The following is a 23,970-nucleotide window of genomic DNA, read 5'->3' on the forward strand; positions in this document are numbered from 1 at the left end:
CCTGTTGCAAAGGGCCCCATTGTTGAAGCATCGTCCATTCTCCTAAAGCAAGAGCTCACCCACGAGGGCTGCACCAGCCTGTGGCAGAGGGTCCAGGGGCTGTGTCGACCTGGTCAGAGGCTGAAGGGGTCTGACCTCCTCTGCCGGGGCCTGGGTCCCCAGGGACCTGAAATGGATTCTCTAGGTTCTAAACATCTAGGAGAAATGTTTATTTTTATTTTGATGATTCTAAAAAAGAGTCCCCTTACAACAACAAAACTTTTGTGAAAGTTAGAAATGAACAGATTTTTCATGACTGAAACATGTTTGTGTTTTTCATATTGGAGTCCCAGTATCCCTATGTCCACAAAGAACTGCTTCCTTTAAAAGATTGAGACCTGTGGGTTGGAGAATTGGGTCTAAAAGGCTCTCTTGGGCAAGCAGACAGGCTCCTTGGGGCAGAGTGCAGCCCGACCCATCTGTTTGTTCGTTGGTCTGTGGCCCCCTGGGCTTGGCCTCACTGTGTGTCCTCTGTCTTGCTGCTGCTTCCCTTGCGCTTCCTCTTCCTGGGCCAGGAAAGATGTGCCATATATTCCAGACCCACCTGAATTGGGTCTCCTCCCCTCTCCCTCCTCCCTCTCCTCTCTGTATCTGCAGAGCCCCCTGGCCAAGGTCCCTGAGGTCATTGCCCTCAGGATGCTGGCCCAGCCCCCCCCCCTGACGACCCCCCAGGGACAAGCTGTGCTGCCAGCGTGGAGCTGCAGAGAGCCCGAAGTCTGCCCTCCCCACAACACCCAGGCTCAAGACACAGGCCGCCCTCCACACTCATCCCGTTTGCACCATGGACCAGGCCTGGGCCTCTCTCTCCTGACCCCCACCCAGGCAGCCCTAGACCCAGCAGGCAGGGCATCCTGGGGGCTGAGGCCTTCACCCAGGGCCTCTGATGGGGGCCAGGGTTGCAGGAGATCTGGGCCTGCTGTCCAGCCAGCCCCAACCCGCCTTCAGTGCTGGCCCAAGGCAGTAGCTTCTGAGTACCTCCAGGCTTGTTACACATTGAAATGGCCAGTTGGGGAAGGGAGCTGGAAGTTTGGAGGTCCTGGGACCCAGGCCCTGTCCTGTCCTGTCTGACTCGTCTAAAAGAATAGGTCTCATACCCAAACTGCTCTTCCTGGACCAGGGGGCGGGGGTGTTGGGGGTTGGCAGAGGGATTCCTTCTCCAGCTTAGCTCTTCTGGAGGTGAAAGAAGTGCCCCTTGCTTCTCCACGTGGATTTTTGTTCCAGAGGACAGCCCTAGAGAATGAGGACCCCCTGCCCTGGGCGAGGGGTAGGCAGGAACCTGGCCAGGCCAGCCAGGATGCCCAGGGCTCAGGTAGGGCTGCCTCTTCTCACCCTCTTTGCTGTTTCCTCTCTTAGTTACTGGCTGGCCAGCAGCCCCTGCACCCCATACATCCACAGCAAGCCGACCAGCATCCATTCTTTTCCAGGTGTGGCAATAAGCACATACGCCAAGTACTGTTACCACAAGCTGCAGAAGGCAGCCCTGACTGGAGCCAAGAAGGTACCAGCATCTCCCAGGACAGCCGGGCAGGGGTGGGCTGGCTCTGTCAGAGACTCCTACCTAGATAGGGTACAAGGGAGGTGGGGACCCTTGGGCAGCCTGCGTTTGGGGAGGGGCAGTAGCAGCCCACAGTGTAAAGGGTGCTACAGGAAGCCCACCTGGGCTGGCAGTCAAGGAAGGCCTCAGGCAAGGGTGCACCCCCAGTTCAGGAACTACTGCAGACAAAGGGGAGCGTATCTGGGCCAGGGCATCAGGCAGTCAGCCTAGTGAAGGTGGTAGCAACACCAGCTGCCCTGAGCCTGCCATCATTTGGCTGGTGTGATTAGGTGCAAAGAGCAGGCCCAGGGACCACCCCTTCCACAGAGGACCCTCACCTTTGGCAGGTGGGCTCAGAAGACCACCATATGCTCCTTTGCTCACACCGGGCCACCTACCAGCCATGGAGGTCTGAGAGCCCAGACCCATCACAGGGCTCCTGCCAAGGAAGCCTCCCACCCCCACAGAGGGTTGAGCCCATCCCATGTGGGCAGACAGGCAGGTGTCCCAGCAGTGCCCTCCACTACTGATTCCCTGACATTGGCCATCATGGGGACCACCTGCCACCTGGAGGAGCTTTGCCGCCACACTTCTTCCCACAACCCATCCTATCCTCTGTGGCTCCTAGCAGGTAGGAGACCTTAGTCACCTTAGTCACACTACACAGCTGGGTCTCATCCCCTGGACTTTTGGGACACCTTTACCAATTCTCCCCTCCTGTCCACCCTCGTGGGTGCAGTGTCTGTAGCCATCCCCATCCTCCCTTTCAATCCACTGCCTCACCCAGGAAGCCCTGGGGTTCTCCTGCACATGACCCACCCCCACCTCTGTTGAGGGCACGACTACCTCCCACTGACCCAGAGCCTGGTCTCCCCTTTCCACTTCCTCTCCCCGCCGAATGCACTGCTCCAGCTCTGACACAGACTTCAGAAGCCACTGCCTGCACCCATTCAGGCTCCTTCTCTGCACCACCACCCCTGGGTGACTGCATGTGGCCTGGTCAGCCTGGTCCCTCTCACTCCAGGCAGCTGCTGAACTGTTCTGCCCAGGAGTCACTCTCATCCTCCTCCCATGCTTCCAGGTGCTGTAGGTAGTCCGGCAAGAGTGCCCCTGGTGACTCTGGCCAGGGATTTGGAGTGTCCCCAGCTCTGGGTGGGCAAAAACCTGGAATTTCAGGGGGATGAGAGGACAAAGGAGGGGGCAGCCAAAGCTAGGGGCTGTCTTTGCAGGGGCTGAAAAAGCCCAACGTGGAGGAGATCCGGCATGCCAAGAACGCCGTGTTTAGCCCGTCCATGTTCGGCAGTGCACTACAGGAGGTCATGAGCATGCAGAAGGAGCGCTACCCTGAGCGACAGCTGCCCTGGGTACAGACACGGCTGTCTGAAGAGGTCCTGGCACTCAACGGTGACCAGACGGAAGGCATCTTCAGGTGCCGGAGACCTGGGCCCTGGGTGTGGGGGCCTCTGACTCCACCGCACATCTTGGCATACAGGGACCATGAGGCACCAGGCCTCTGAGCAGGCAGAAGGGCTAGAATAAGGGTGGGGAGAGACACCCTGGAGCCAGTGGAAGATCCAGGCCACTGTGGCCAGGAGAGGCAGGGTGGGGGCCATCCTTAAGAGGCAGGTCACCTGCACGGCAGCACGCCCAGACCCAGGCAGGAGAACTGGCAAGGCAGGACCCCTGCAGAAGTAGCCACCTAGGGCCCAGGGAGTGCTCCAGCTCCAACCATGAGCAGAGCCTGAGGTAGGAAGGTGGAGAGGTGCAGCAAGCCCAGTGGTCGGTCCTCACCTGTGATTGGGGATGACACTCCCTGCCCCATCCTGCTGTCATGACTCACCTACCCAGGTCCCCAGAAAGACATTTGGGAAAACTGAGGCCGATGAGTTTGGGCCTCAGTGGCCCTGCACAGGAATGCACCTGCAGGTGTGGGAAGAAAGCCAGTCACACGGAGAGGGGCTGAGTGGCCCTGACTGAGGAAGTCAAGTTGCTGTTCCCTGACGCCCTCACTTGGCTCCACAGAGTCCCTGGAGACATTGACGAAGTGAACGCCCTGAAGCTACAGGTGGACCAGTGGAAGGTGCCTACAGGTCTGGAGGATCCCCACGTCCCTGGTGAGTCCCCAGCCCCTTTGGTAGCAGGAGCAGGCTCAATCCACACAGTTCAGACGGTTCTGCTCCGCCGGTGATGCAGCAGCAACCCAGTCCACTGGAGGCTGCTCCCAGTCGTCCCTCCAGCCTGGCCTGCTCACAGCAGCTATACAGCACCCCCAGGGCGATCCTGGCATAATCCTCCAGGCTTCCAGGATCGGTCCAGCTCCTCGGGTTCCTGACCTCACTAGGAACTGGGCCACCACAGCCTTCGCCAGGCGGACCTTTGCCAGTCTGATCCACCTGCCAGCCCCTAGAGTGGTCTGCTGCCCCGCCCCCACACAGCCCCTTTCGTGCCCCAGTTGCAGCATCAGGAAGGGCTCCTCCACACTGTGCTCTGCTCAGGGCTGAGTCCGAGCTATGTCCGCAGCGTCGCTTCTGAAACTGTGGTACCGAGAGCTGGAGGAGCCCCTGATCCCACACGAGTTCTACGAACAGTGCATCGCACACTATGAAAACCCCGAGGCGGCCGTGGCCGTGGTGCATGCACTGCCGCGCATCAACCGCCTGGTGCTGTGCTACCTCATCCGCTTCCTCCAGGTATGTGGCCGCCCCCTCCTCAGACACGTCCCACCGGCATTCCTCTCACCTTGCACCTGGCGCACCCCTACACTCCAGGCAGGCTCCGACCCCACCATCATACTGCCTGCATGCTCCACCCCCCAGGCACTCCCCATTTGCTGCCCCCACCCACCAGCCGGTGCCCCCATACAGGTGTTCGTGCAGCCTGCCAACGTGGCCATCACCAAGATGGACATCAGCAATCTGGCCATGGTGATGGCGCCCAACTGCCTTCGCTGCCGATCGGATGACCCACGTGTCATCTTCGAGAACACTCGCAAGGAGATGTCGTTCTTGCGCGTACTCATCCAGCACCTGGACACCAGCTTCATGGAGGGCGTGCTATAGCACGTGGGCTAAGGGACTGAGGGTGGGGACAGAGCCAGGCTCGGTGGCACCTGGGCCAGTGAGCACTCGGGGAGGGGGGAGGGAATGCCCCAGCTGCGGAGGTAGCATGCCAGGCTCCGCCCATGCCAGCCCCAGCCCTGGAAATCTGCCCCCCATCTCCCTTTTCTGGGCCTGAGGGCTCAGCCAGGGCAGAGGGACTGCCAGAAGGGTGCTTCAGGCCCCACCCATCTCGCGGCCAGTTTGAGGGCTAGGCCCCCAATACCCCGCCCCACAAAGCCAGCCACCGGTCGGCCCTGAGAAAGTGCCTTCTGTTTCCTGGAGCCACGTGATACTGCCCCACCCTGGCATGCCCTAGGGCACAGAGCTGCCTCCCCAGGGCTTCTGTGCTCAGCCTAGTCTTGGCCAGAGCCCTGCCAGGTTGCCCCTCTCTCCCTCAGTCTCCTGGTCTGCAGCTTTCTCCCTCCCAAACCCCTGCCACCTATTCCCCCTGCCACTTGTGGCCTCCACTGTAGTGACTGCACAGGAACTTGGGGGCTCCAGGACACTGGGCTGTCCACCATCAGAGCCAGGCCCAGCTGTCCCAGGGCCTCGCAGACTGTCTCTGGGTGGGGAGCAGCCCCCAAACCAAAGTCCTCCGGAGGGGCAGGCATTCTTGGGGCATGGTGGGGGAGGGACGAGAGTATTTTTTCTTGGTGTAACTACAATTTAGAATCTATCCTGCAGCCCAACCCGCCTGTGTATAGAGATATAAATAGAGGGAAAGCTATAAGAACTAAATTTGCTAATTACATAGTTTTAACCCAAATGTTATTTATCTCCTAGCCTTCCTAGCCCATCCTCTGTGCAGAGCAAGTTGTCATTCCTTTTTTTCTTATCCACTTCTTGGCTTCTGACCAAAAAACAGACCCTGCCCCATTCCCAAGGAGACCTGCAGCGGATGGGAGGGAAGGAGCTGAGGTGGGGGAACAGACGGTGCCCAGGACTGCCCTTCCTGGGGGCCGGAGCTGGGGAGGGGAGGACACCTAAACTTTTAGTTTGTACATTTTCCATTTTGGAATTTTTAGTTCCAATTATAAAACTTAATTTCTCTCCCTACTTTATATATATATATATATTTTTAGAGTTGAGTTTTTATTTATTAAAAAGCCCAGCCCTGCAGAGGCCCCGGTGTCCCTGGGGGTGGGGGGGTGGGTTGTGTCCTCAGTCGGATGGTCTTGGGGCCTGGGCAGGGGCGACTGGGCCACAGACCCTTGCCCTGACGCATGGACTCGAGAGGTGACAACTCTGTGAATAAAGTACATATGGAAACGCGAGCAATGGTCGCTGCCTCTCGCCTCCCGTTCCTTCTGGTAGCTGTGAGGGTTTGGGCAGTCCCCAGCCTGTTGCTGATGTGGGCCTCTGGAGGGTCGCTAGGGGAGAATGCGGGAAGCGGCAAGTAGGGGGCGGGTTGGGAAACAGCTGCTTTTCCGGGGTTGGGGCGAGGTGACAAGCCGGGAAGGAGGCCCCGACCTCAGGAGCCTCTGGCTTCAGCCACCTCGGGTATGTAACTTGACCCCAAAAGCCCAGCGGGATAGCCCAGGGGTGAGCTTTTTCTGGTCTTTCCCCCAACCTGGCATAGGCTTCTAGACAGTTTATTCAGCACCTAGTCGGATACACTGACTGCCGTACGGAACTGGCTTTCCTAAGAGGTCGGAGAGAAGACAGGCACGTAGGGGTGCCCGACTGCACCCTTGCCTCACATCCGCACCCGCCGGTAGGGCAGACCACCCCCACAGGCCCAGCAAAGAAAGAACATCCGGCTCGCCCAGAGTCCAGGAGTCTTGGGAGGCAGGGGGACCCCGCTGGCCGAGCTCGATCGCCGTTGCCGGAACCCAAATTGCGAGGCCTTGACCACGGGCGGACGCATTTTACCGCAGCGCCTCCACCACATGACCCAACGGCTGCTTCCGGGGCCGGAGGAAGATGTGGCCGGTGTGCGGGGCGCTCCGGGCCTGGGCCCTGCCCTTGACTCAGTCCTCCGGGGCCCGGGCCTGCGGCGGGGGTGCGGGTGTCTCCTACACCCAAGGCCAAAGCCCGGAGCCCCGCACCCGCGAGTACTTTTACTACGTGGATCATCAGGGCCAGGTGGGCTGGAGGCGGGGCCTGGGAGACCCCGGCGGGAAGGGGCGGGGCTTGAGAGGACCCCTGACGGCCGGGCGAGCCAGGAAGGGTGGGCTAAGTCTGTTAAGTTAGTGAATCCCACCACGTTGAGCTACGACAACGCGCTGGAGAGACTGGGGCCCTGGTCCCAAACATAGATTGGTTTCCAACTGACAACTCCACACATGGCTGCACCTCGCGCGCTTTGCATGCCCAGTCCCTTCCCCATCTTTCAGCCACCAGCCCTGGGCTGCCCCGCCTTCTTTGGAAGCCCTGAAAGAGACTATCGCCACTTCCAGGAGGCGGCCTCCGCGGAGGAGGTGGCGCATCTGATTAGAAACATGGAGGAGGGGCGGAAAAGGCTTGCCACTTTAGTGAACCTGTGCTCGAAGAAGCACGGCTCCGGGTGCGGGGTAGATACGGGGAAGTTGAAAGGGTAGGTTTACCTACTACGCGCCTCTCTGTATATGGTGTGTACAGACGAGCAGAACAGTAGTCACAAGCCTGGGCCCAGGCCAGCCCGGACCTCCCCGCCTTGGGGAGGTCTTGCAGCTGGGATTCATGGGCTACAGCCTGTCCCTCTCTGCAGCTTTTCCTGGATGACTCCAAAATGAAGAACTTCATCACCTGCTTCAAAGGTATTGCTGCGCCCTCCTCCCCCACCTTCCCTCTCCCTTCGGCGAAGGTTTGTGGAGGGCTCCGCTCCCCAACCCCGCCCGCAGCATGGGAATGGACATCCTGAGCTCAAGAACACCCCCCGCCCCCATCTAGTGTGAAGCCAGGGCAGCCCTCCGACCATCGACTACTGGCGCTGGCCCTTAGGATGGCCCAGGGCGAGCCGTTTGCCTGGGGTAGCAGGGCCTGACATGGTGAACAGTCCCCTCCTTCGCCTCCCCAGACCCGCAGTTCCTGGTCACCTTCTTCTCCCGTCTGAGACCCAACCGCAGCGGGCGCTATGAGGCCTCCTTCCCCTTCCTTTCTCCCTGCGGCAGGGAGCGCAACTTCCTTCGCTGCGAGGACCGGCCGGTGGTCTTTACGCATCTTTTAGTGACGGGCCCCGGGGCTCCGCGCCTCTCCTACTGCGGCGGCGGCGAGGCCCTGGCCGTGCCCTTTGAGCCGGCACGTCTGCTGCCCCTGGCCACCAACGGGCGCCTCTATCATCCAGCGCCCGAGCGCGCGGGTGGCGTGGGCCTGGTGCGCTCGGCCCTGGCCTTCGAGCTCAGCACCTGCTTCGAGTACTCGCCCGGCGCGTCCGCACTGCCCTCGCACGTGCGTTGGCAGGGCCGCCGCCTCGCCCTCACCATGGACTTGGCCCCACTGCTGCTTGCTGGCCCCACCCCCTGAGCATCCGGCGGGAGGCCGCGGGTCCCCAGGGCCCCAGGCATCTCTCCGGCCCGCGTCGCTGCGCACGCGCCACCTGGAGCGCGCGCCGGCCAAGTGCGCGTGCGCGGCGGAGAGCACCCTCGGCCCCGCCCCTCCCGGCGCTGTCCTAGGTGCTGCCGCGGGCGGTCTCGACTGACGGCGGGAAGGGGCGGACTCCGGAGCCTTTCTCTCCACACCTCGTGCCTGGGGTGTCCTCTGGTTCCGACTGCACTCGGGACGACAGGCCGCGGACACGGGCGGGAGGTGCTGGGCTCCAGTGCGCGTGCGTGAGCGGCGCCTGCCCCTCCCCCGCCCGGCGCTGCTCGGTTGGCCGAGGCGCCGCGGGCTCCGCGGGGGAGCCACGCCGCGGGAGCGTCAGGTGAGGGGGCGCCCAACCCAAGGTCAGGGGAGGTGAGGGCGGGATTGAGGCCATCCCGTGTCTGTCCACGACACGCACCGAGAAGGACGTGAGACCTGGCGGGACCACGCCCTGTGCTCGAGGGGTCACGGGGGACGCCGTGGGGGTACGAGAGTCCCTGCTCGCTGCTCACATTGCGCCAGACCAGGTCGCAGGCCTTCCTCCCTTCTCCCCCAACCCCACACAGGTGGGCGTCTCAGAGGCAGTGACAGCCGTTACGAAGCCTAGGCATGATCCCTCACCCCTGCCCAGCCGGGTTAGGGGTTGTCCGCTGCGTAAAAGAATTTGCGGCCCGAGGCACTTCCCGCCTGGGCCCTCATCTTTGTCCCGCTGGCCCGTCGACACAGATCCGCATCTAGGGGTGTCCGCGTGAGCAGCAGTACCCTGAGTCCCGAGGAGGAAGCCAAGAACCTTATCTACTGGAGAGGCCTTGACCTGGAGGCTAGGTGTGTGGGCAAGCCCCAGGGTCTACCCTTTTGCTCAAGGAGATGAATGCCAGGAGCCCAGAGAAATCTCCCAGTTTCTTGGGGTTCTCACACATCCTCAGACACCTGGGAACTGCCTCTGCCTGGGCCAAACCTATTCCATTAAAACTTTTGCTGTGCCTACCTCATCTCTACTGACTTTAAATAATCATGAGTTACACATTAAGGCAAGATTTAAGCAAACACCAAGGAAGGCTACTTGGTACCTTTCTACATGGCTCACTCTGGGTAGCAGGGAGACATGGTGATTGGCGAGGGACGCAGGGGGTGGGGTGGGGGCCGTCACAGTGGCAACCTTTTGAAGTGGGGCTTGAGTGCCGTCCCTGGCTGGCTTCTCAGCCCAGACCCCCATCGTTAAAGCTGGACTCATTGTGCCTGATGGTAGACCCAGGCTTCCCCATGGCTCTAGGTTCACAGCTGCATGTGTATAATTCTCCAGTACACTGCACATCTGTTCACAGTCCAGGTCACTACTGAAACACACTAGAAACCCAGTTGGTGGCCCAAAGGCCCTGTTTCACACTCCAACCTTTCCAGGGCCCCGCTGACCCCCCAGAAAAGGCACCTTTTGGGGAGCCAGCATGGAGAACACAGGCCTGTAGTTTCTGAAATGATGTTCTTCCCTGTTGTTTGCCTCATCACCCCATTCTCTAACAGGTTCCCTGAGAACAAGCCTTCATTCCAAATAAGCTGTCCCACCCACCCCACCCTCAGGGCAGGGACAGGACAAGACAGTGCCTTGATTTTTCTGTGGCTGGTGGCTCCCCTAAAACCAATTTTGCCCTTGTCTCCTATCAAGTGGCAACAGGTGAATCGCCCCATCAAGGGACAGAACATGAGGCTCGGGGATAAAGGACCAGACTAAGGGTGGGTGGAGGTGAGGACAGGGACACTGGGAGCACTAAAGGGGCCTGTGCTCTATACCACACAAGGTCTCATGCCCAGTTACCAGAGTGAGGAATCCACATGCACAAGGGGACATGTTGGCCTGGGCCTGCTTTATGTCTGGCCCTTGCTTGGGTAACTGGGCCCTGGATTTCACCATCCACAGGCTCCCGAACCCATACCTTGCACCAGCTTCTTGCACCTTAGATCCAGAGAGTGGCTGGTTGCCACGGTGTAGAGAACAGCACTACCCAGGTGTCCACACACCTGAATAGGAAGCCTCACCAAGCCAGCAGAGATGGGATGGTGGGGTGGCTCTCCATATGTGGCCTGTGTGTGAGACAGAGGACATCAGAAATTCTACATTGGAACTCGATGATGCTGCAGATCCTTGACTATTCTTGTTAAAGAAGAAATATCTTATCAGTTTCTTAAACTGATAACTTTTCAAACATTAGACATGGTGTGAGCTTCCATTCATGCTCTTCACTGGCTCTTAAGTGTTAGGGGAAGGCCTGCCAAACTGTGTTTCAGGAGGTTCAGCCCATCCAGGGCCTGACTGTAGGGAAACTGGTGAAGAGGCTGCCGCTTTGACTTTGTGGTCCGCAGCAAGTCTCTCAGGAGATGGCCCCAGGGGTTCCTGTACTGCTGCTGCTGTTGCTGTTGCGTCTGCCCAGTCTCCCACCCTGCACCACTGCTTGTCCCGCCGACTGCCGCTGCTACAGCACCACGGTGGAGTGTGGGGCCCTGCGGCTGCGTGTGGTCCCCCCCGGAATCCCACCTGGGACACAGGTGGGAACTGCATGGGGTTGCAGGCTAAGAATGCCCACAACAGGAGGGAAGGATGTGTATCTAAGTGGGTAGATGGGGACTCTATGTTAGAAGGACACTCCCTCAGGACAGTAAACACCTGCCAGTCCTCCCTCCCTCTGGCCTGCAGACACTGTTCCTGCAGGACAACAGCATCGTGGGCCTGGAGCCGGGCACCCTGGCGCCCCTTGCCGCCCTGCGTCACCTGTACCTGCACAACAACAGCCTGCGTGCCCTGGAGCCGGGTGCCTTTCGTGCACAGTCTCGCCTGCTGGAGCTCGCGCTCACAGGCAACCATCTGCGAGGCCTACGCCTCGGTGCTTTCGCTGGCCTGGCCCAGCTGCGTGTACTCTACCTGGCTGGTAACCAGCTAGTGCAGCTGCTGGATTTCACCTTCCTGCATCTGCCGGTGAGAGGGTGTGGGGGAAAAGGGTCATCCTGTGCTGCCAGCTGCTCTGTGGACTGGAGTGGTTTAGGGGACAAAAGTCAACCAGCCTAGCCTGGTAAGGAGACACTTCCCTAGGGCCCCTGTCCCTGACCGTCTGCTGTCCTCACTTCAGCGCCTGCAGGAGCTGCACCTGCAGGAAAACAACATCGCGCTGCTTGAGGACCAGGCCCTGGCTGGGCTTTCCTCATTGGCACTGCTGGACCTCAGCAGGAACCAGCTAGGCACCATCAGCCGCGAGACCCTGCAGCCCCTGGCCAGCCTGCAGGTCCTGCGCCTCACAGGTACCTCTTGAACAAGGGGTCTCATGCAAAGGTATCCTCCTTGACCACAGTGCTGGCAGTAGGGAGGAGGCTCAGGTGTTGAGGAAGCTCCAGTGCCAGTGGCTCTGAACAGCAGACTCTTGGGCAGCCCTGCTAGGAAGGTACTGGAACGCTGCTAGGAAAGGGGGTGCTGGTAGGGACAGAGCTTAGGGAACTTCTGTAAGAACAGAAAAGGTAGAAGTCTGTAAACGGACTAGACATGGTTGAGTGGCTTGCACACTTTGGGGCCATCAGAGGGTGGGCAGGCAGAAACTTGGAAAGATGAGACCAGGATTGGGGGCATTTCCAGGAGAGCCCGAGACAAGGCTGCCAGGATTTGCGAGGTTTTAGTGATGGTGAGATGTCTGTGTAGACAGAAGGGTTCCACCCAAATAGTGGTACTTGATGAAGAGAGATACTTCAGGACAGGAGGAACATGCACAGAACTAAAAGGGTGAGGGAACAGCCTGTCTACACTCTGAGGAGCTCAGGATCAGAGGAAGGGGTGAAAGGGACCCATGACACTGAGGGGTGGCAAAGAGGCTCCTGCTATAGCTAAAAGAACCCCAACTGCACAGGCTGTGTGATGTGCCGCAGCCCCTAAGCCACCTGCCCATCGCTGCTCTGTCCACAGAGAACCCATGGCGCTGTGACTGTGCCCTGCACTGGCTGGGAGCCTGGATCAAGGAGGGGGGTCAGAGGCTGCTCAGCTCCAGGGACAAGAAGATCATGTGTGCAGAGCCCCCACGCCTGGCACTTCAGAGTCTCCTGGACATTTCTGGTAGTAGCCTCATTTGCATCCCGCCTTCTGTGCACGTTGAGCCGCTTGAGGTGACGGCCAACCTAGGTGAGGACCTGCGGATTGCCTGCCAGGCTTCCGGCTACCCGCAGCCTCTGGTAACCTGGAGAAAGGTGGCACAGCCTCGCGAGGGACAACCACGAGCCCAGGCCCGGCCAGAACGCTGGGCGCTGGGCTCAGGTGGGCATGCGGCCCCTGACACCGGCAGCGGCATGCTCTTCCTCAGCAACATCACCCCGGCCCACGCGGGCAAGTACGAGTGTGAGGCCTCCAACGCCGGCGGCGCCGCTCGCATGCCCTTTCAACTCCTGGTCAACCTGTCCCAGCAGCAGTTGCAACTAGCACCTCGGCCGCCCCCGGCCCCGGGCTCCGGCGGCCACGAGCCCCTGCACGAAGTGAGTAGCATGGCCTTCCGCGCCCTGGGCCTGGCCACGCAGGCGGCCATTGCGGCGGCCATCACGCTCCTGGCCTTCACGGCGCTGCTGCTGGTCACCTTGATTTGTCGCCGGCGCCGCAGGCGGAAAAAGGCACCAGGACCGCCGGGGGAGGGTGCGCTATTTGTCAACGACTACTCGGACGGGCCCTGCACCTTCGCGCAGCTCGAGGAGCTCCGCGACGAGCGAGGCCACGAAATGTTCGTCATAGACCGCTCTAAGCTGCTCTTTGCCGAAGGTCCAGCGGAGACAGCAGAGGGCGCGGAGCCCACACTCGGGCCCGCGCAGGGGCTTCCGCTGCAACCACCCACCACCTACGAGATCCACTGCTGAGGGGCGGGGGCGGGGGGGGGTGGCGCGCCATGATGACATAAGCTCTGCGGATTGGCTGGCTGGCAGACTGGCTTCGCGCATGCTCCAGCGCCGTCAGTAAAGGGTCGATGCTGCGCACTGTGCGGCGAGCTGTGTGTGAGGTCTGGGGACCCCGAGGGTGGGGCGGGGCGCAGGCACCTGAAGACCCCCACCTCTGCTGATAGTCCTGTAAGGTAACCGTCGGATGGTTAGGGAGGTTCCGACATCCCACTGAGATCCTCCAGAAAATCCCTCCCACCATCACACCAGACTCCAGCTCGCAGGGCCTGAGTCACGAGTGGAGATGGCGAGGATGCCTAGTGGAGGGGGAGAGCAAACTGGGAGGCAGCTGTTAGCCAAGGACATGCCAGGGTGACAGCAGTCAGGGGCAACTCACTCTAACCAACTGTAACAGAAAGAACAGCTGCGAATTTAAGTTCCAAATACACTGCACATTTGTACCTTAATGACACCCTCTGGCCCCAAAGCCCAGCCCACAGTATCCAGGGTGCCAGGGCACTGAAAACCATAACAGGCCCAAGTGCAGGAGGACCAAACCCCCCTTGAGGCAGGTCCCTGTCCCAACCACATCCCAGAGCAGTTTTCTCTTGAGAAGGACCCAGAGAGACACCCTCTCTCTCAGAGCTGGGAACATTCTGAAGAGGAACGGGACAGCAGAGGATAGCCAAGTACAGCCAAACCAAGCAGGAGCGGGCAGGCCTGGAATCCAGACCTCAGGCCCAGAGACAGGTGGCCAGTCATGGAAGCAGATGCAGAGCCACTGTGCAGGGCACCACAGAATGCACAGGGAGGTTCAAGGTGCACCCAAGGAGCAAGGAAATCAAGACCAGTGCCTTGGTGTCAGACTTCCAGCAGGGTCCCAGCAAAGGCTCTGCCTACCCAGGAGGGGTGGGGTCTCCAGCAGCCCTGGACTCTGGGACAGCCTGTTTCTCACCCAAAGCCCAGAGATCACAAGCTGAAGTAGTCTGCGGCCAGGCGCCCGTAAATGTCCGTGGTCCAGACCACATGGGCACGACCTGAGGCCAGAAGCAGCTGGTGCAACTCAGCCTCCACACGGGCAAATTTCTCCTCATTGATGGAGGCCTCCAGCAGAACAGAGGCAGGTGGTGGCCAAGGCAGACCCTCATAGCAGTCCACAGGGAAGGGGTGCACCACAGTGCGCAACTCAGCCTGTGCCACGGAGTCCCGAAGGAGCTCCTTGAGGCCAGCCATGGATAGCGGGTTGCCGTAGAGGCCGAGGTAGCGGAGGCTAGTGCAGCGAGTCAGCACCGGGAGTGTGGCCAGCAGCTGGGTGTCAGCAAGCTGGCATTCGGTCAGCTCGAGGTGCAGCAGTGTGGCTGCTGCCGCCTGCAGCAGACCCTGGAAGGGCTCCAGCTGGCTGCCAGACAGGTCATTGCCACTTAGATCCAACTTCTTGAGGTGGACAGCGTGGGGGCTTCGTGCCAGGAAGCGCAGATCCTCAGGCAGCAGAGCGCAGAAGGCCAGCTCCAGGCTCTCCAGAGGGCTCTGCAGCGTGCTGTAGGGAAAACAAGGGGTCGTGAACAGGCAGGGCCAAAGGAGGGTCTTAGGGAAAGGAGGAGTAGAACAGTAATGGGGCCCACACACCTGAGCAGCTGGTCCAGCCGCCCTGAGAGGAGAGAGGAGCCCATGCTGAGCTCCCGCAGACAGGTGAAGCGGCCCATCTGGGCCAAGAAGTAGCGGAAGTTGTCCTCGCCATCCACAGAGGGCTGCCGCGAGTCTCCATGCACATAGTGCAGGCGAAGGCTGGCCAAGTGCTGAAAACGGGCCACGTGTGGAATGATGACAGATAGGCCACGCAGGCCCAAGTTGTTGAAGCGCAGGTCCACGCGGCGCAGGCAGCCTGCATCCAGAAGCTGCAGCAGGGCCACGGTGTTGCGCATGGGCAGGTCCTCAGCCCGCAGGTCCCGGCAGCAGAGCCGTAGAGGGCTGCCTGCACTGCTACGGAGGGCCTCTCGCAGGAACGCATAAGAGGCCCGGTTCACGCGAAGGTCCACACGCACCTCTACAGGGACAGGGGCTGGCCCAGGCTCCACAGTCCCCCCCTGCTGCTGTGCGATGCATGTGCGGGCCACAGCTGCCGTGCAGTCCCACATGCTCATGGTGCCGGGGTCCTGCTCCACGCCATCATCCAGGAGGCCGGTCATGTCCAACACCCGCAGTGCGTGCTTCCTGGGAGCATGGACAGGCTGAGGCAGGTGACGAGGGGAAGAGCCCACACCCACTCCCAGCCACCCTGGGACAGAAGCAAGCAAGCCTCTTCCTGCAATGAACTCTTACACCAGCCTGAAATCTCTCAGGGTACTCTCTTTGAGCCCCCCAAGCCTGAAGGCCCCCCGGGTGAGCCCGTACCTGCAGAAGGGCTGTGTGCCGGCCTCAGCCTCTGGGGTGTGGAGCCGAGCTGTGAGCCCCAGGATCACGGCCTGCATACTCTCTGTGCTGGGCCGCTCCTGCAGCAGCGCCCGGCTGCAATGGGTGCACTCCTGCAGAAGCTGCTGGAAGCTCAGCAGAGGAAAGGGCCACGTATGCACCAGCTCACGGAGTACAACAGTCTTCTTGTCCATGAAGGCCACCTTGAACAGCAGGGGGAAGAGCTCTCGTGGCAGCAGGGGCAGGGCCTGGCAGGCTGCGGGCTGGCACTGGAGCACCTGCCGTGTACTCAGGAACACAAGAGTGTGCATGGCGCTGGGCCAGGTAGCAGGCCACCTGCAGGGAAGGGGCCTTCAGTGGGGAGGACAGACCACATGCCACCACCTGCCACAGACAAGAGGTAGGAAAGCCCAGCATAGTGCCTGCCAGAGTCAGTGCTAAGTGGGACCACAGCCCTGAAGAGCAAATGCTAGGTACCTAGCAATGAGGCAGGCAGAATGCAAAGGGGAACAAGGCCACCCCCTAGTCCCCACCCTCCAGAAACTGGGGGACCTCCTCAGGGACACGAAGCCATCAAACAGCACATGAGAGCATGGCAACAAAAAGGACATGCCCACCTGGGTGTGTTTTTGACAGCTGTTGCCTGCAAGGCCCCCCATATGTACTTTGGGCCTCCCAAGTCACAAAGTTGTCTGTCAGAGATCCTCCCTTCCTGAAAAGTGGAATAAAGTTCTGGCCCTTTGCACCTCATAAGCACTACAGAAGTGGGATCCTGGAAAGAGAGGCCGGAAGCTGTATCGCACTTCCCTCCCCCACCCTCCTCGGAGGATCTTGCAGGTTGCCCCCGATCTCGTGCAGAGTAGCAGAGAGCGGCTGCAAGCACACAGATGCACCTCAATAAACACCAGGGCGGGCAGAAAGGACCAGGACCCAAGGAGAGGACAGTTGGTCTGAGTAACCCAAGCCCTCAACGTGACCCCCAGTGCTAACTTCAGTGTCCAGTTGCTAGGCATGGACAGCAACTGTCACCCATCGAGGGCCTTGTCGCCTATCTAAACATCTCCTTCCTCGCTGAAGAACAATCTTGAGAAACCAAGTCTCAAACCCACTGGATTCAGAAGGCCCCAGGCCAGAGATGGTTCAATCTGTTACAGGCAGCTGCCAAAGTGGCATCCAAGCTCACGGGAGGCACAGAGAAGATGCCTGAGGGCACAGGGACCTGGGTGTCGGCTATTCTGCTGAATTAGAGCACCTATCTCCCAAACTGCCTCCCGATCATCCCCCTGAAAACGGATGAGCACTGAGAGCTAGGCCTTCCCCGGGTGATGAGCGGGGGGAGGGGAAGTCTGGACCTCACACTCAACATGAGCCCTTAGGGCTGTGGTTCCTGAGAAGCCCCGGCCGCCAAGCCTCATCCTCACTCTGCCTGTGGACAAATCTCGCGAGGACGATTCATACCTCGCTGAGACAGAACAGACCAACCGAGCACCTGTCACAAGAGGAAACGAAAGCAGCCAGTACGGTCACCGAGGGAGGAGTCTCTGAGCGGTAGCCGCCGCCCCCTCCCGCCGACCCACAGCTCCAGGCGTTTCTGAAGGCCATGCGGCAAGGCTCCACCCGGCCCTATGGGAGGCGCTCAATCCGACACCGCCCTCCTCCTCCCGGTGCGTCGCCCCCGAGGCCCGAGGCCGCTCAGCCCGGCGCGGGAATCCGGATCCGTCCCTGCCCCACAGCTTCACCACCCGGGCTCACGCACCCTCCTCTAGTGCACTAGCAGGGCCGGGAGTGCACGCCGCCGCGCTCCGTCCCCCGCAAGCGGCCAGCGCTCACCGGCCCCGCAGCCGCCTCCACCGCAGACAGCCCCACCTCGTCGTGAGCCGCGCCCCGCCCAGCGCAGCCGCGCGCCGCGATGACGTAATCTCCCCTTATAGGTTGCCCCTCCAGGGCCCCAAGGATTGGCCGCTCCAGCTGAGCTGCCACCCTCGCGGCGGGAAATTCGTGGGGCGCGGATCCCGTGGGACCCGCGCGCCATGGAGCGGCTGCGGGACGTGCGGGCTCAGCTGCAGGCGTGGGAGCGCGCGTTCTGGCAGCAGCGCGGGCGGCGTCCGGGCCAGGTGCGGGCTCCCTGGGGGCAGGGGTCTGAGCGAGCGGCCGCCGGCTGACGCACTCCCTTCACAGGAGGACGTGGAAGCGGCGCCCGAGGAGACCCGCGGTGAGCGCGCGGGGAGGAGAGGACCGGGGTGGAGAGGACTGCGGAGTGCTGGAGCCCAGCGGACCCACCCTAACCCCTGACTCCGTCCCTAGCGCTCTACCGGGAGTATCGCGCTCTGAAGGTGGCCCTGGACCTAGCTGGCGGCGTCGGGTCCCGTGGTCCCGCGCATTCGGTTCCGGCGGCAGCCGAGGAGGTACCCGGGCCCCCATACTCTAGTCTCCCGGTTTAGCCTTCTGTTCGGCCGCGCCGAAGGAGGAGGGACAGGAGGAGTCGTGTCCCAACCCCCGTACGGCACAAAACTTGGGGGAAGGGCTGCACTGGGTGGAGATCCAGGCCCCACCTCAGGTCTCTGAGGGGATGGGAAGGTGGGCCGGAGACATCTCTGTCTCCCACACCAACCTTTCCGACCCCACTGTCTCCTGCAGATGCTGGAGCCTAGCTGCTGGGGCTCCCACCTGAATCGGGCTGTAACCCATAGTCCCCATCCTACTCCAGGGCCAAGCCCAAGGGGGTCTGTTCAGGACTATGGGAGGAGGCTTAAAGCAAACCTAAAGGATACTTTGCAGGTGAGGAGTAAGGTCTATGTAGGCGATCGGACCGTGAGCCAGAATTGTCCTTGTCCCAGGGGCAGGATCACCAGAAACTCCACATGCATGCATGTGCGCTAGTACACATGCATGTGCGCTAGTACACATGCATGTGCCAGCATTAATCAGCCCACAACTTCTGAAAGGAGGTCAGGGCCAGCTTCTGCTCTCATCTTCCTTTCTACTGCACCCTTATTGAGGGCGGTTTCGGGGGACTCGGGCAAGTTCCAGAGTCTGCAGCAGCCCAGGGCCTGGTTCCTATTTGTTTGTCTGTCCAACCCCTCCCAGGCTGGGCGGGGCCTGAGCGGAATACCCCGGACTCAACGAAGACCCTCACCCAAGGTGCCTTCTGTGGGGCCATCAGCTGCAGGGGCTACCCCCATGTCTCCTGAAGAGGTCGGTGAGGTGCCTCTGCAGCTTCCCAGGCCCCCGCTGAGGCCAGGCCGGCTCCAGCAGCTGCGGGAGTCCCTGAGCCTGCGGCTAGGCTCCCTGGACCCCGACTGGCTGCGGCGGTGTCACCAAGTGACCCTAGGTCTTCCAGGGGCATCTGAGGCCTGCCCGCCTGTCCTGGATACAGAAGAGCCACAGCCCCCGACTTCAGGTGTCCCATCTATACTTGGCCCCAGCACGGGCCTGGAGGCACCTTTACAGAGCCCAGAGGCTTTAGGTCTTCAGGCAGCTGGAGTCAGTGCAGGGAGCTCCTCACCAGGCAGCAGTCAAGGCAAGAAGCGGAGATGCAGTGGGGAGCCAGAGATGCCCCCTGCACAGGCTGAGCAGCACAGCAGTCAAGTGGGCCCCCCTTCCAAGGGAGCTGGGACTGCAGTGCAGGCGAAAGACAGTCCAGAGGAGCCCATGTGGTCACAGCCCCTCAGCAGCCCATCAACCCCCAGGTACTACAGCCTCCCAGTAGGGTCGCCTTGAGTTGGGCAAGGGTGAAGAGGGCTATAGGCAGGGCTCACCTGCATGTCCCTTCCAGGCCAGCCGCATGGAACAGGGGCAATTATGTCCGGCTCAACATGAAGCAGAAACGCTACGTGCGGGGCCTAGCCCTGCGTGGCAGGCTCCTCCGCAAGCAGGTCAGATGACGGCAGGCACTCCCCTCTCCCCTCCTGCCTCTCCCTTTCTGACTGTCCTCTGTGCCCCAGCCCAGGTGTGGAAGCAGAAGTGGAAGAAGAAAGGGGAATGTTTTGGAGGTGGTCAGCCCAGAGCCACAGCCAAGGATTCTTGCTTTCGATGTGGGCAGTTCGGCCACTGGGCATCCCAGTGCCTGCAGCGAGGTGAGGCCTCTGTCCTAGACAGCGTGTTTGGTCAGCGCTGCTTGGAGAGGGTGCTGTGCCTTTTGCGGTGGGGACAGCCTGGCTTCAGCAAAGGCTCCCTCAACTTCCCGCCCTAGGTCCAAAACCTGCCCTGGCCCCCCAGGAGGAGGGTGGCGAACACGAAGATGACGTACAAGTGCTGTGCACGTTGGAAGCAGCAGCTCGGAGGACAGGCCCTGCCTGCCCCGGTGAGAGGCGGTGTAGCCGGCAGCCTTCTTGGTAGAACAACGCCAGCCCAGTCTGGGCTCCCACACCACCCTTTCCTGCCCCCAGCAGGTGAGAGCGATGGAAGGCCTGCTGGGCCTGAGTTGCTGGTGCCCACGGAGGGGCCTGTGCCCAGGCCACCCTGTCCACCCCGGACGGTGCCACCACTCTACCTGCCGGGGCCCTTGGGGCAGGTGGCAGGTGAGTGGTAGCCTACCAGCCTAGGGCCTTTACTGAGGGGCGGGGGCAACTCAGGGCCACACTGACCAACACCTGTTTCCACAGAGACACCAGCTGAGGTGTTTCAGACCCTGGAGCAGCTGGGGCACCAAGCCTTCCGCCCCGGGCAGGAACACGCCATCATGCAAATCTTGTCTGGTAAGTATGGCTGCCAAGTGGGCACTCGGGGGTGAGGCTAGCCCACAGAGCAGCACTGCTGACCTCCTTCCCTCCCAGGCCTGTCCACACTGCTGATGCTGCCCACGGGCACTGGCAAGTCCCTGTGTTACCAGATCCCTGCCCTGCTCTACGCCCGGCGAAGCCCCTGCCTCACGCTGGTCATCTCTCCTCTCCTGTCCCTCATGGATGACCAGGTGTGTGGACAGGACCCTTGGGCATGGGCAGAAGGCAGGCACCAGCACCCGTGGCCTCTTTGTCCCCTTGCACTGCTGCTTCTTACCGAAGTCCAGTCCTGGAGCTGTAAGCATCTCAACAGTTTTCAGCCCACCAGCTCTGTCCATATTTCCCTGGCCTGGCAGTGACCCAAGGATAGCAGGGACAGGGCTGGCCAGATCCTCCCCTAAAAGGAGCCATGGGGAAGGGAGATGTCCCCCGTGGGCCTGTCTGTTCCCAGTGCTCCTGAGCTCAGACCCACAGGCGTCTCTGGACTTAGTTCTAGGACACAGGGTCTGGGTGTCTCCTCAGAGGACTTGGGGCAGAGACAGTGGTAGCTGTGGAGCTGAGCAAATTGGAGAGGCATTTGGGATAGGGACAGGACTGCGTGGCCCTCAACAGGCTCTGCTCCCGCACCTGTAGGTGTCTGGCCTGCCCCCAGGCCTGAAGGCGGCCTGTGTGCACTCAGGCATGACCAGGAAACAGCGGGACTCGGCCCTGCAGAGGGTGAGGGCCTCGTGGGGCAAGACCCTTGGGGGCGGCAGGTGGGGTCCTGGGCCGTGGTCCTAACCTTTGGTCCACAGGCTCGGGCAGCCCAGGTGCAAGTGCTGATGCTGTCGCCTGAGGCACTGGTTGGAGCTGGAGCCTGGGGCCTCGCCTGCCTCTCTCAGCTGCCCCCAGTGGCCTTTGTCTGCATCGACGAAGCCCACTGCCTATCTCAGTGGTCTCACAACTTCCGGCCTTGCTACTTGCGTGTGTGCAAGGTGAGCCTCGTCCTGGGTACGGTGGGCAGGCAAATGAGGTGGGAGGGCATCCTCACCAAGCCATTCCTGCACAGGTGCTTCGGGAACACCTGGGGGTGCACTGCTTCCTGGGTCTCACAGCCACAGCCACACGCAGCACTGCCCTCGACGTGGCCAAGCACCTGGGCGTAGCTGAGGAAGCTGTCCTCAGGGGACCAGTCACCATCCCCGCCAACCTGCACCTCTCCGTGTCCATGGACAGGAACCCAGACCAGGTGGGTACACACACACCTGGGAGAGGCCCAGGTTCCTGATTGCTGGCACTGGGCTACAGCTGTGTCTCAACAGGCTCTGGTGACCTTGCTACAGAGTGACCGTTTCCGCACCCTGGACTCTGTCATTGTTTACTGCAACAGACGAGAAGACACTGAGCGGGTCTCTGCTCTGCTCCGCACCAGCCTCCCCGAGGCCTGGGCCCCAGGGCTTGGAGGTGAGCCTGGGACAGGACTGTGCCCCACAGGCCTGCCCAAGCACACACTCCACCAACCGTTTGTGCCCCTGCAGGCCGAGCCTGGGAGGCCGTGGCTGAAGCCTATCATGCTGGCATGTGCAGCCGGGAGCGGCGGCGGGTGCAGCGGGCCTTCATGGAGGGCCGGCTGCGGGTGGTGGTGGCCACGGTGGCCTTCGGGATGGGACTGGACCGGCCAGATGTCCGGGCTGTGCTGCACCTGGGGCTGCCCCCAAGCTTCGAGAGCTACGTGCAGGCTGTAGGCCGGGCTGGGCGTGATGGGCAGCCTGCACAGTGCCACCTCTTCCTCCAGCCCCAGGTGGGTGCCTACCAGCTGCAACTCTCCTGCCTCGCTACCTCCCCCAGCCCAGTGCCACCGCCACACATTCACAGCCATCCTGCTGCAGGGCGAGGACCTTCGGGAGCTGCGCAGACACGTGCATGCCAACGCCACTGACTTCCTTGCTGTCAAGAAACTGGTTCAGCGTGTGTTCCCACCCTGCTCCTGCGTCCAGCGACTGCCGGAGCAGGAGGGAAGCATAAGGCAGGAGAGGCACTTGAGCGAGCAACCTGGCTGTGAGCGGACAGCGCGGTGCCCGGGCCACGTGCGGGCACTCCCCGTGCAGCCGACAGTGCAGGCTCTGGACATGCCTGAGGAGGGTGAGGGACTGGGGCAGGTGCTGTGGGGGGAGTCCCTGCACAGCCCCATGTAGCCTGAGCCCAGTTCTGTCCCCAGTCATTGAGACCCTGCTGTGCTACTTGGAGCTGCACCCACAGCACTGGCTGGAGCTGCTGACACCCACCTACACCTGCTGCCGCCTGCGATTCCCTGGGGGCCCCACCCAGCTGCAGGCCCTGGCCAGCAGGTGAGCACAGGTCCTACCCTAGAGTGGAGACAGGGACAGAGGACATGGGCTACCAATTACTCATCCCTTCTCCTGGCACAGGTGTCCCCCGCTAGCTGCATGCTTGGCTCAGCGGCCACCTGAGAACACAGATGGGGGAAGCAGCTCTGTGGAGTTGAACATGGTCGAGCTGGTAGACTCGATGGGCTGGGAGCTGGCCCTCGTGCGGAAGGCGCTCTGCCAATTGCAGTGGGACCCAGAGCCCGGGACAGGTGTGCCTCGCCCCATGCCCTGCATGCAACCTGCCTGCCAGTCTGCCCATCTGACATGCTCTCTGGCAGGTGTGCCTCGGGATACGGGAGTGCTGGTGGAGTTCAGCGAGCTGGCCTTCCACCTGCACAGCCCTGGGGACCTGACAGCTCAGGAGAAGGACCAGATCTGTGACTTCCTGTATGACCGAATCCGGGCCAGAGAGCAGGAGGCCCTGGCCTCCCTGCGCCTTGAGTTCCAGGCCTTTCACAGGTTTGGGGGAGGGTGGGCAGAATGTGGCCACCCCACTCCTGAGGGCAGCTCTGACGAGCTCATCTCACCCCAGTGTAGCCTTCCCCAGCTGCGGGCCGTGCCTGGATCAGCCAGATGAGGACCGAAGCGCCAGGCTCAAGGCCCTGCTCAGTCACTACTTTGAGGAAGAGAGTCCAGTGGTCGAGGGGGAAGCACAGGGCCCAGAGCCTGGGCAGGCCGAGGTAAGCGTTGGCCCTTCCTGGGCCTGGGGCAAAGTTAGGCAGCCTCACCCATATGCACACACCCACCTCCTGCTTTGTCCCGGGGGCCTGTGGAGCGACTGACCCTGGAAGCTCAAGGTGGCCTGATGTTCCCCCACCCGCAGCTCCAGGACTGGGAGGACCAGATCCGCAGGGAGGTCCGTCACTTCCTATCCTTGTGGCCTGAGCAGCAGTTCTCAGGCAGGGCTGTGGCCCGCATCTTCCATGGCATTGGTGAGGGCCCGGGAGGCTCAGCCCCAACACGGGCACGGGCTGGGGCTGGACCCAGGGCACAGCCTCAGGGCCATGTCTCCCCTTCTACCACAGGAAGCCCCTGCTTTCCAGCCCAGGTGTATGGGCAAGACCGGCGCTTTTGGAGGAAGTACCTGCACCTGAGCTTCCATGCCCTGATGCACCTGGCCACTGAGGAGCTCCTGCTGTGGGGCCGCTGACCACCCTGCGTCAGGCAGGCCCGTTCCCCACATCAAACGGGGGTGTGGACAGGGATGTCTCACAGCACAGAGTGGCAGGTGCAAGACAAAGTCAAGGGAACATCAGTGGCCAGGACAGTGAGCACCTTGGGCAAGGCATACTGCCAGGATTGTGGGGACAAGGATTCCCCCCCCCCAAAATAAAAGATACTGAAGTTTTCTTTAGAGGTCTTCCTTTTGGGTGGGGTGGTGCTACAGTCTCAGGACAGCCTTGGATACC

The 23,970-nt window shown here is 61.3% G+C and overlaps 5 protein-coding genes across 13 annotated transcripts in view; 4 read left to right on the top strand and 1 right to left on the bottom strand.

Moving 5' to 3' along the window:
- The window catches only part of ARHGAP39 (Rho GTPase activating protein 39), a 56,463-nt gene extending 50,524 nt beyond the window's left edge, over nt 1-5,939 (top strand). For 4 of the 5 annotated variants that reach the window (XM_037166498.2, XM_037166500.2, XM_053660986.1 and 1 more), the window contains 5 exons: nt 1,464-1,537; nt 2,803-3,002; nt 3,596-3,687; nt 4,094-4,263; nt 4,438-5,939. In XM_037166498.2, coding sequence (XP_037022393.2) covers nt 1,464-1,537; nt 2,803-3,002; nt 3,596-3,687; nt 4,094-4,263; nt 4,438-4,632 — 731 coding nt within the window. In that variant the 3' untranslated portion in view covers nt 4,633-5,939. Of the gene's footprint in view, nt 1-1,463; nt 1,538-2,802; nt 3,003-3,595; nt 3,688-4,093; nt 4,264-4,437 lie in introns of those variants that run through there. The other variant, XM_037166502.2, reaches the window with a different exon arrangement.
- Nucleotides 5,940-6,394: 455 nt separating this feature from the next.
- Nucleotides 6,395-9,159, top strand: CUNH8orf82 (chromosome unknown C8orf82 homolog). 2 transcript variants are annotated; one of them, XR_008390771.1, is made up of 4 exons: nt 6,395-6,756; nt 7,361-7,409; nt 7,670-8,512; nt 8,739-9,159. XR_008390771.1 is itself a non-coding variant. In XM_037166591.2 (3 exons), exons 1-3 carry the CDS (start codon nt 6,595-6,597, stop codon nt 8,113-8,115), a joined length of 657 nt encoding a protein of 218 aa, XP_037022486.1. In that variant the 5' UTR covers nt 6,395-6,594; the 3' UTR covers nt 8,116-9,159. The 2 variants fall into 2 exon arrangements, 1 of the variants encoding a protein (XP_037022486.1); XM_037166591.2 differs by having other exon boundaries at nt 7,670-9,159.
- Nucleotides 8,463-13,149, top strand: LRRC24 (leucine rich repeat containing 24). The gene is made up of 5 exons (XM_037166549.2): nt 8,463-8,512; nt 10,531-10,713; nt 10,862-11,140; nt 11,292-11,460; nt 12,113-13,149. Exons 2-5 carry the CDS (start codon nt 10,546-10,548, stop codon nt 13,042-13,044), a joined length of 1,548 nt encoding a protein of 515 aa, XP_037022444.2. The 5' UTR covers nt 8,463-8,512; nt 10,531-10,545; the 3' UTR covers nt 13,045-13,149.
- A 320-nt stretch (nt 13,150-13,469) lies between these two features.
- LRRC14 (leucine rich repeat containing 14) lies at nt 13,470-17,359 on the bottom strand. Of its 4 annotated transcripts, XM_037166542.2 has the most exons (5): nt 17,228-17,359; nt 16,089-16,183; nt 15,454-15,807; nt 14,689-15,273; nt 13,470-14,599 (listed from the first exon to the last, which is right to left on the bottom strand). In XM_037166542.2, the coding sequence occupies exons 3-5, from the start codon at nt 15,780-15,782 to the stop codon at nt 14,032-14,034; spliced, it is 1,482 nt and encodes a 493-aa protein (XP_037022437.2). In that variant the 5' UTR covers nt 15,783-15,807; nt 16,089-16,183; nt 17,228-17,359; the 3' UTR covers nt 13,470-14,031. The 4 variants fall into 4 exon arrangements, with proteins under 4 accessions (XP_037022437.2, XP_037022436.2, XP_037022438.2 ...); XM_037166541.2 differs by lacking the exon at nt 16,089-16,183; XM_037166543.2 differs by lacking the exon at nt 16,089-16,183 and having other exon boundaries at nt 17,302-17,357.
- Nucleotides 17,360-17,422: 63 nt separating this feature from the next.
- Nucleotides 17,423-23,910, top strand: RECQL4 (RecQ like helicase 4). The gene is given in 23 exon segments (XM_053660985.1): nt 17,423-17,585; nt 17,650-17,683; nt 17,776-17,876; nt 18,109-18,249; nt 18,559-19,186; nt 19,189-19,346; nt 19,421-19,547; nt 19,664-19,774; nt 19,860-19,991; nt 20,076-20,168; nt 20,247-20,383; nt 20,826-20,909; nt 20,987-21,166; nt 21,241-21,420; nt 21,494-21,635; nt 21,710-21,972; nt 22,061-22,313; nt 22,390-22,519; nt 22,601-22,770; nt 22,840-23,020; nt 23,094-23,241; nt 23,385-23,493; nt 23,587-23,910. Coding segments are annotated over 23 exon segments (3,711 nt in total). The 5' UTR covers nt 17,423-17,501; the 3' UTR covers nt 23,712-23,910.
- The last annotated feature ends 60 nt before the right edge of the window (nt 23,911-23,970 follow it).

The sequence above is a fragment of the Artibeus jamaicensis genome, unplaced genomic scaffold (assembly GCF_021234435.1).
Source record: "Artibeus jamaicensis isolate MK-2021 breed Jamaican fruit bat unplaced genomic scaffold, CSHL_Jam_final scaffold_916, whole genome shotgun sequence".
Classification (NCBI taxonomy): domain Eukaryota; kingdom Metazoa; phylum Chordata; class Mammalia; order Chiroptera; family Phyllostomidae; genus Artibeus; species Artibeus jamaicensis.

What these genes read in the sequence shown, in the direction of transcription:
- CUNH8orf82 (XM_037166591.2), top strand. Translation starts at nt 6,595, where the DNA reads ATGTGGCCGGTGTGCGGGGCGCTCCGGGCCTGGGCCCTGCCCTTGACT. An exon ending in ACGTGGATCATCAGGGCCAG is followed by an intron (nt 6,757 to 7,360) that starts GTGGGCTGGAGG and finishes CCCTCTCTGCAG; the next exon opens with CTTTTCCTGGATGACTCCAA. An exon ending in CTTCATCACCTGCTTCAAAG is followed by an intron (nt 7,410 to 7,669) that starts GTATTGCTGCGC and finishes TCGCCTCCCCAG; the next exon opens with ACCCGCAGTTCCTGGTCACC.
- LRRC14 (XM_037166541.2), bottom strand. Translation starts at nt 15,782, where the DNA reads ATGCACACTCTTGTGTTCCTGAGTACACGGCAGGTGCTCCAGTGCCAG. An exon ending in GGCACACAGCCCTTCTGCAG is followed by an intron (nt 15,274 to 15,453) that starts GTACGGGCTCAC and finishes CCATGCTCCCAG; the next exon opens with GAAGCACGCACTGCGGGTGT. An exon ending in CGGCTGGACCAGCTGCTCAG is followed by an intron (nt 14,600 to 14,688) that starts GTGTGTGGGCCC and finishes TTTTCCCTACAG; the next exon opens with CACGCTGCAGAGCCCTCTGG.
- LRRC24 (XM_037166549.2), top strand. Translation starts at nt 10,546, where the DNA reads ATGGCCCCAGGGGTTCCTGTACTGCTGCTGCTGTTGCTGTTGCGTCTG. An exon ending in GAATCCCACCTGGGACACAG is followed by an intron (nt 10,714 to 10,861) that starts GTGGGAACTGCA and finishes TCTGGCCTGCAG; the next exon opens with ACACTGTTCCTGCAGGACAA. An exon ending in GCAGGTCCTGCGCCTCACAG is followed by an intron (nt 11,461 to 12,112) that starts GTACCTCTTGAA and finishes CTCTGTCCACAG; the next exon opens with AGAACCCATGGCGCTGTGAC.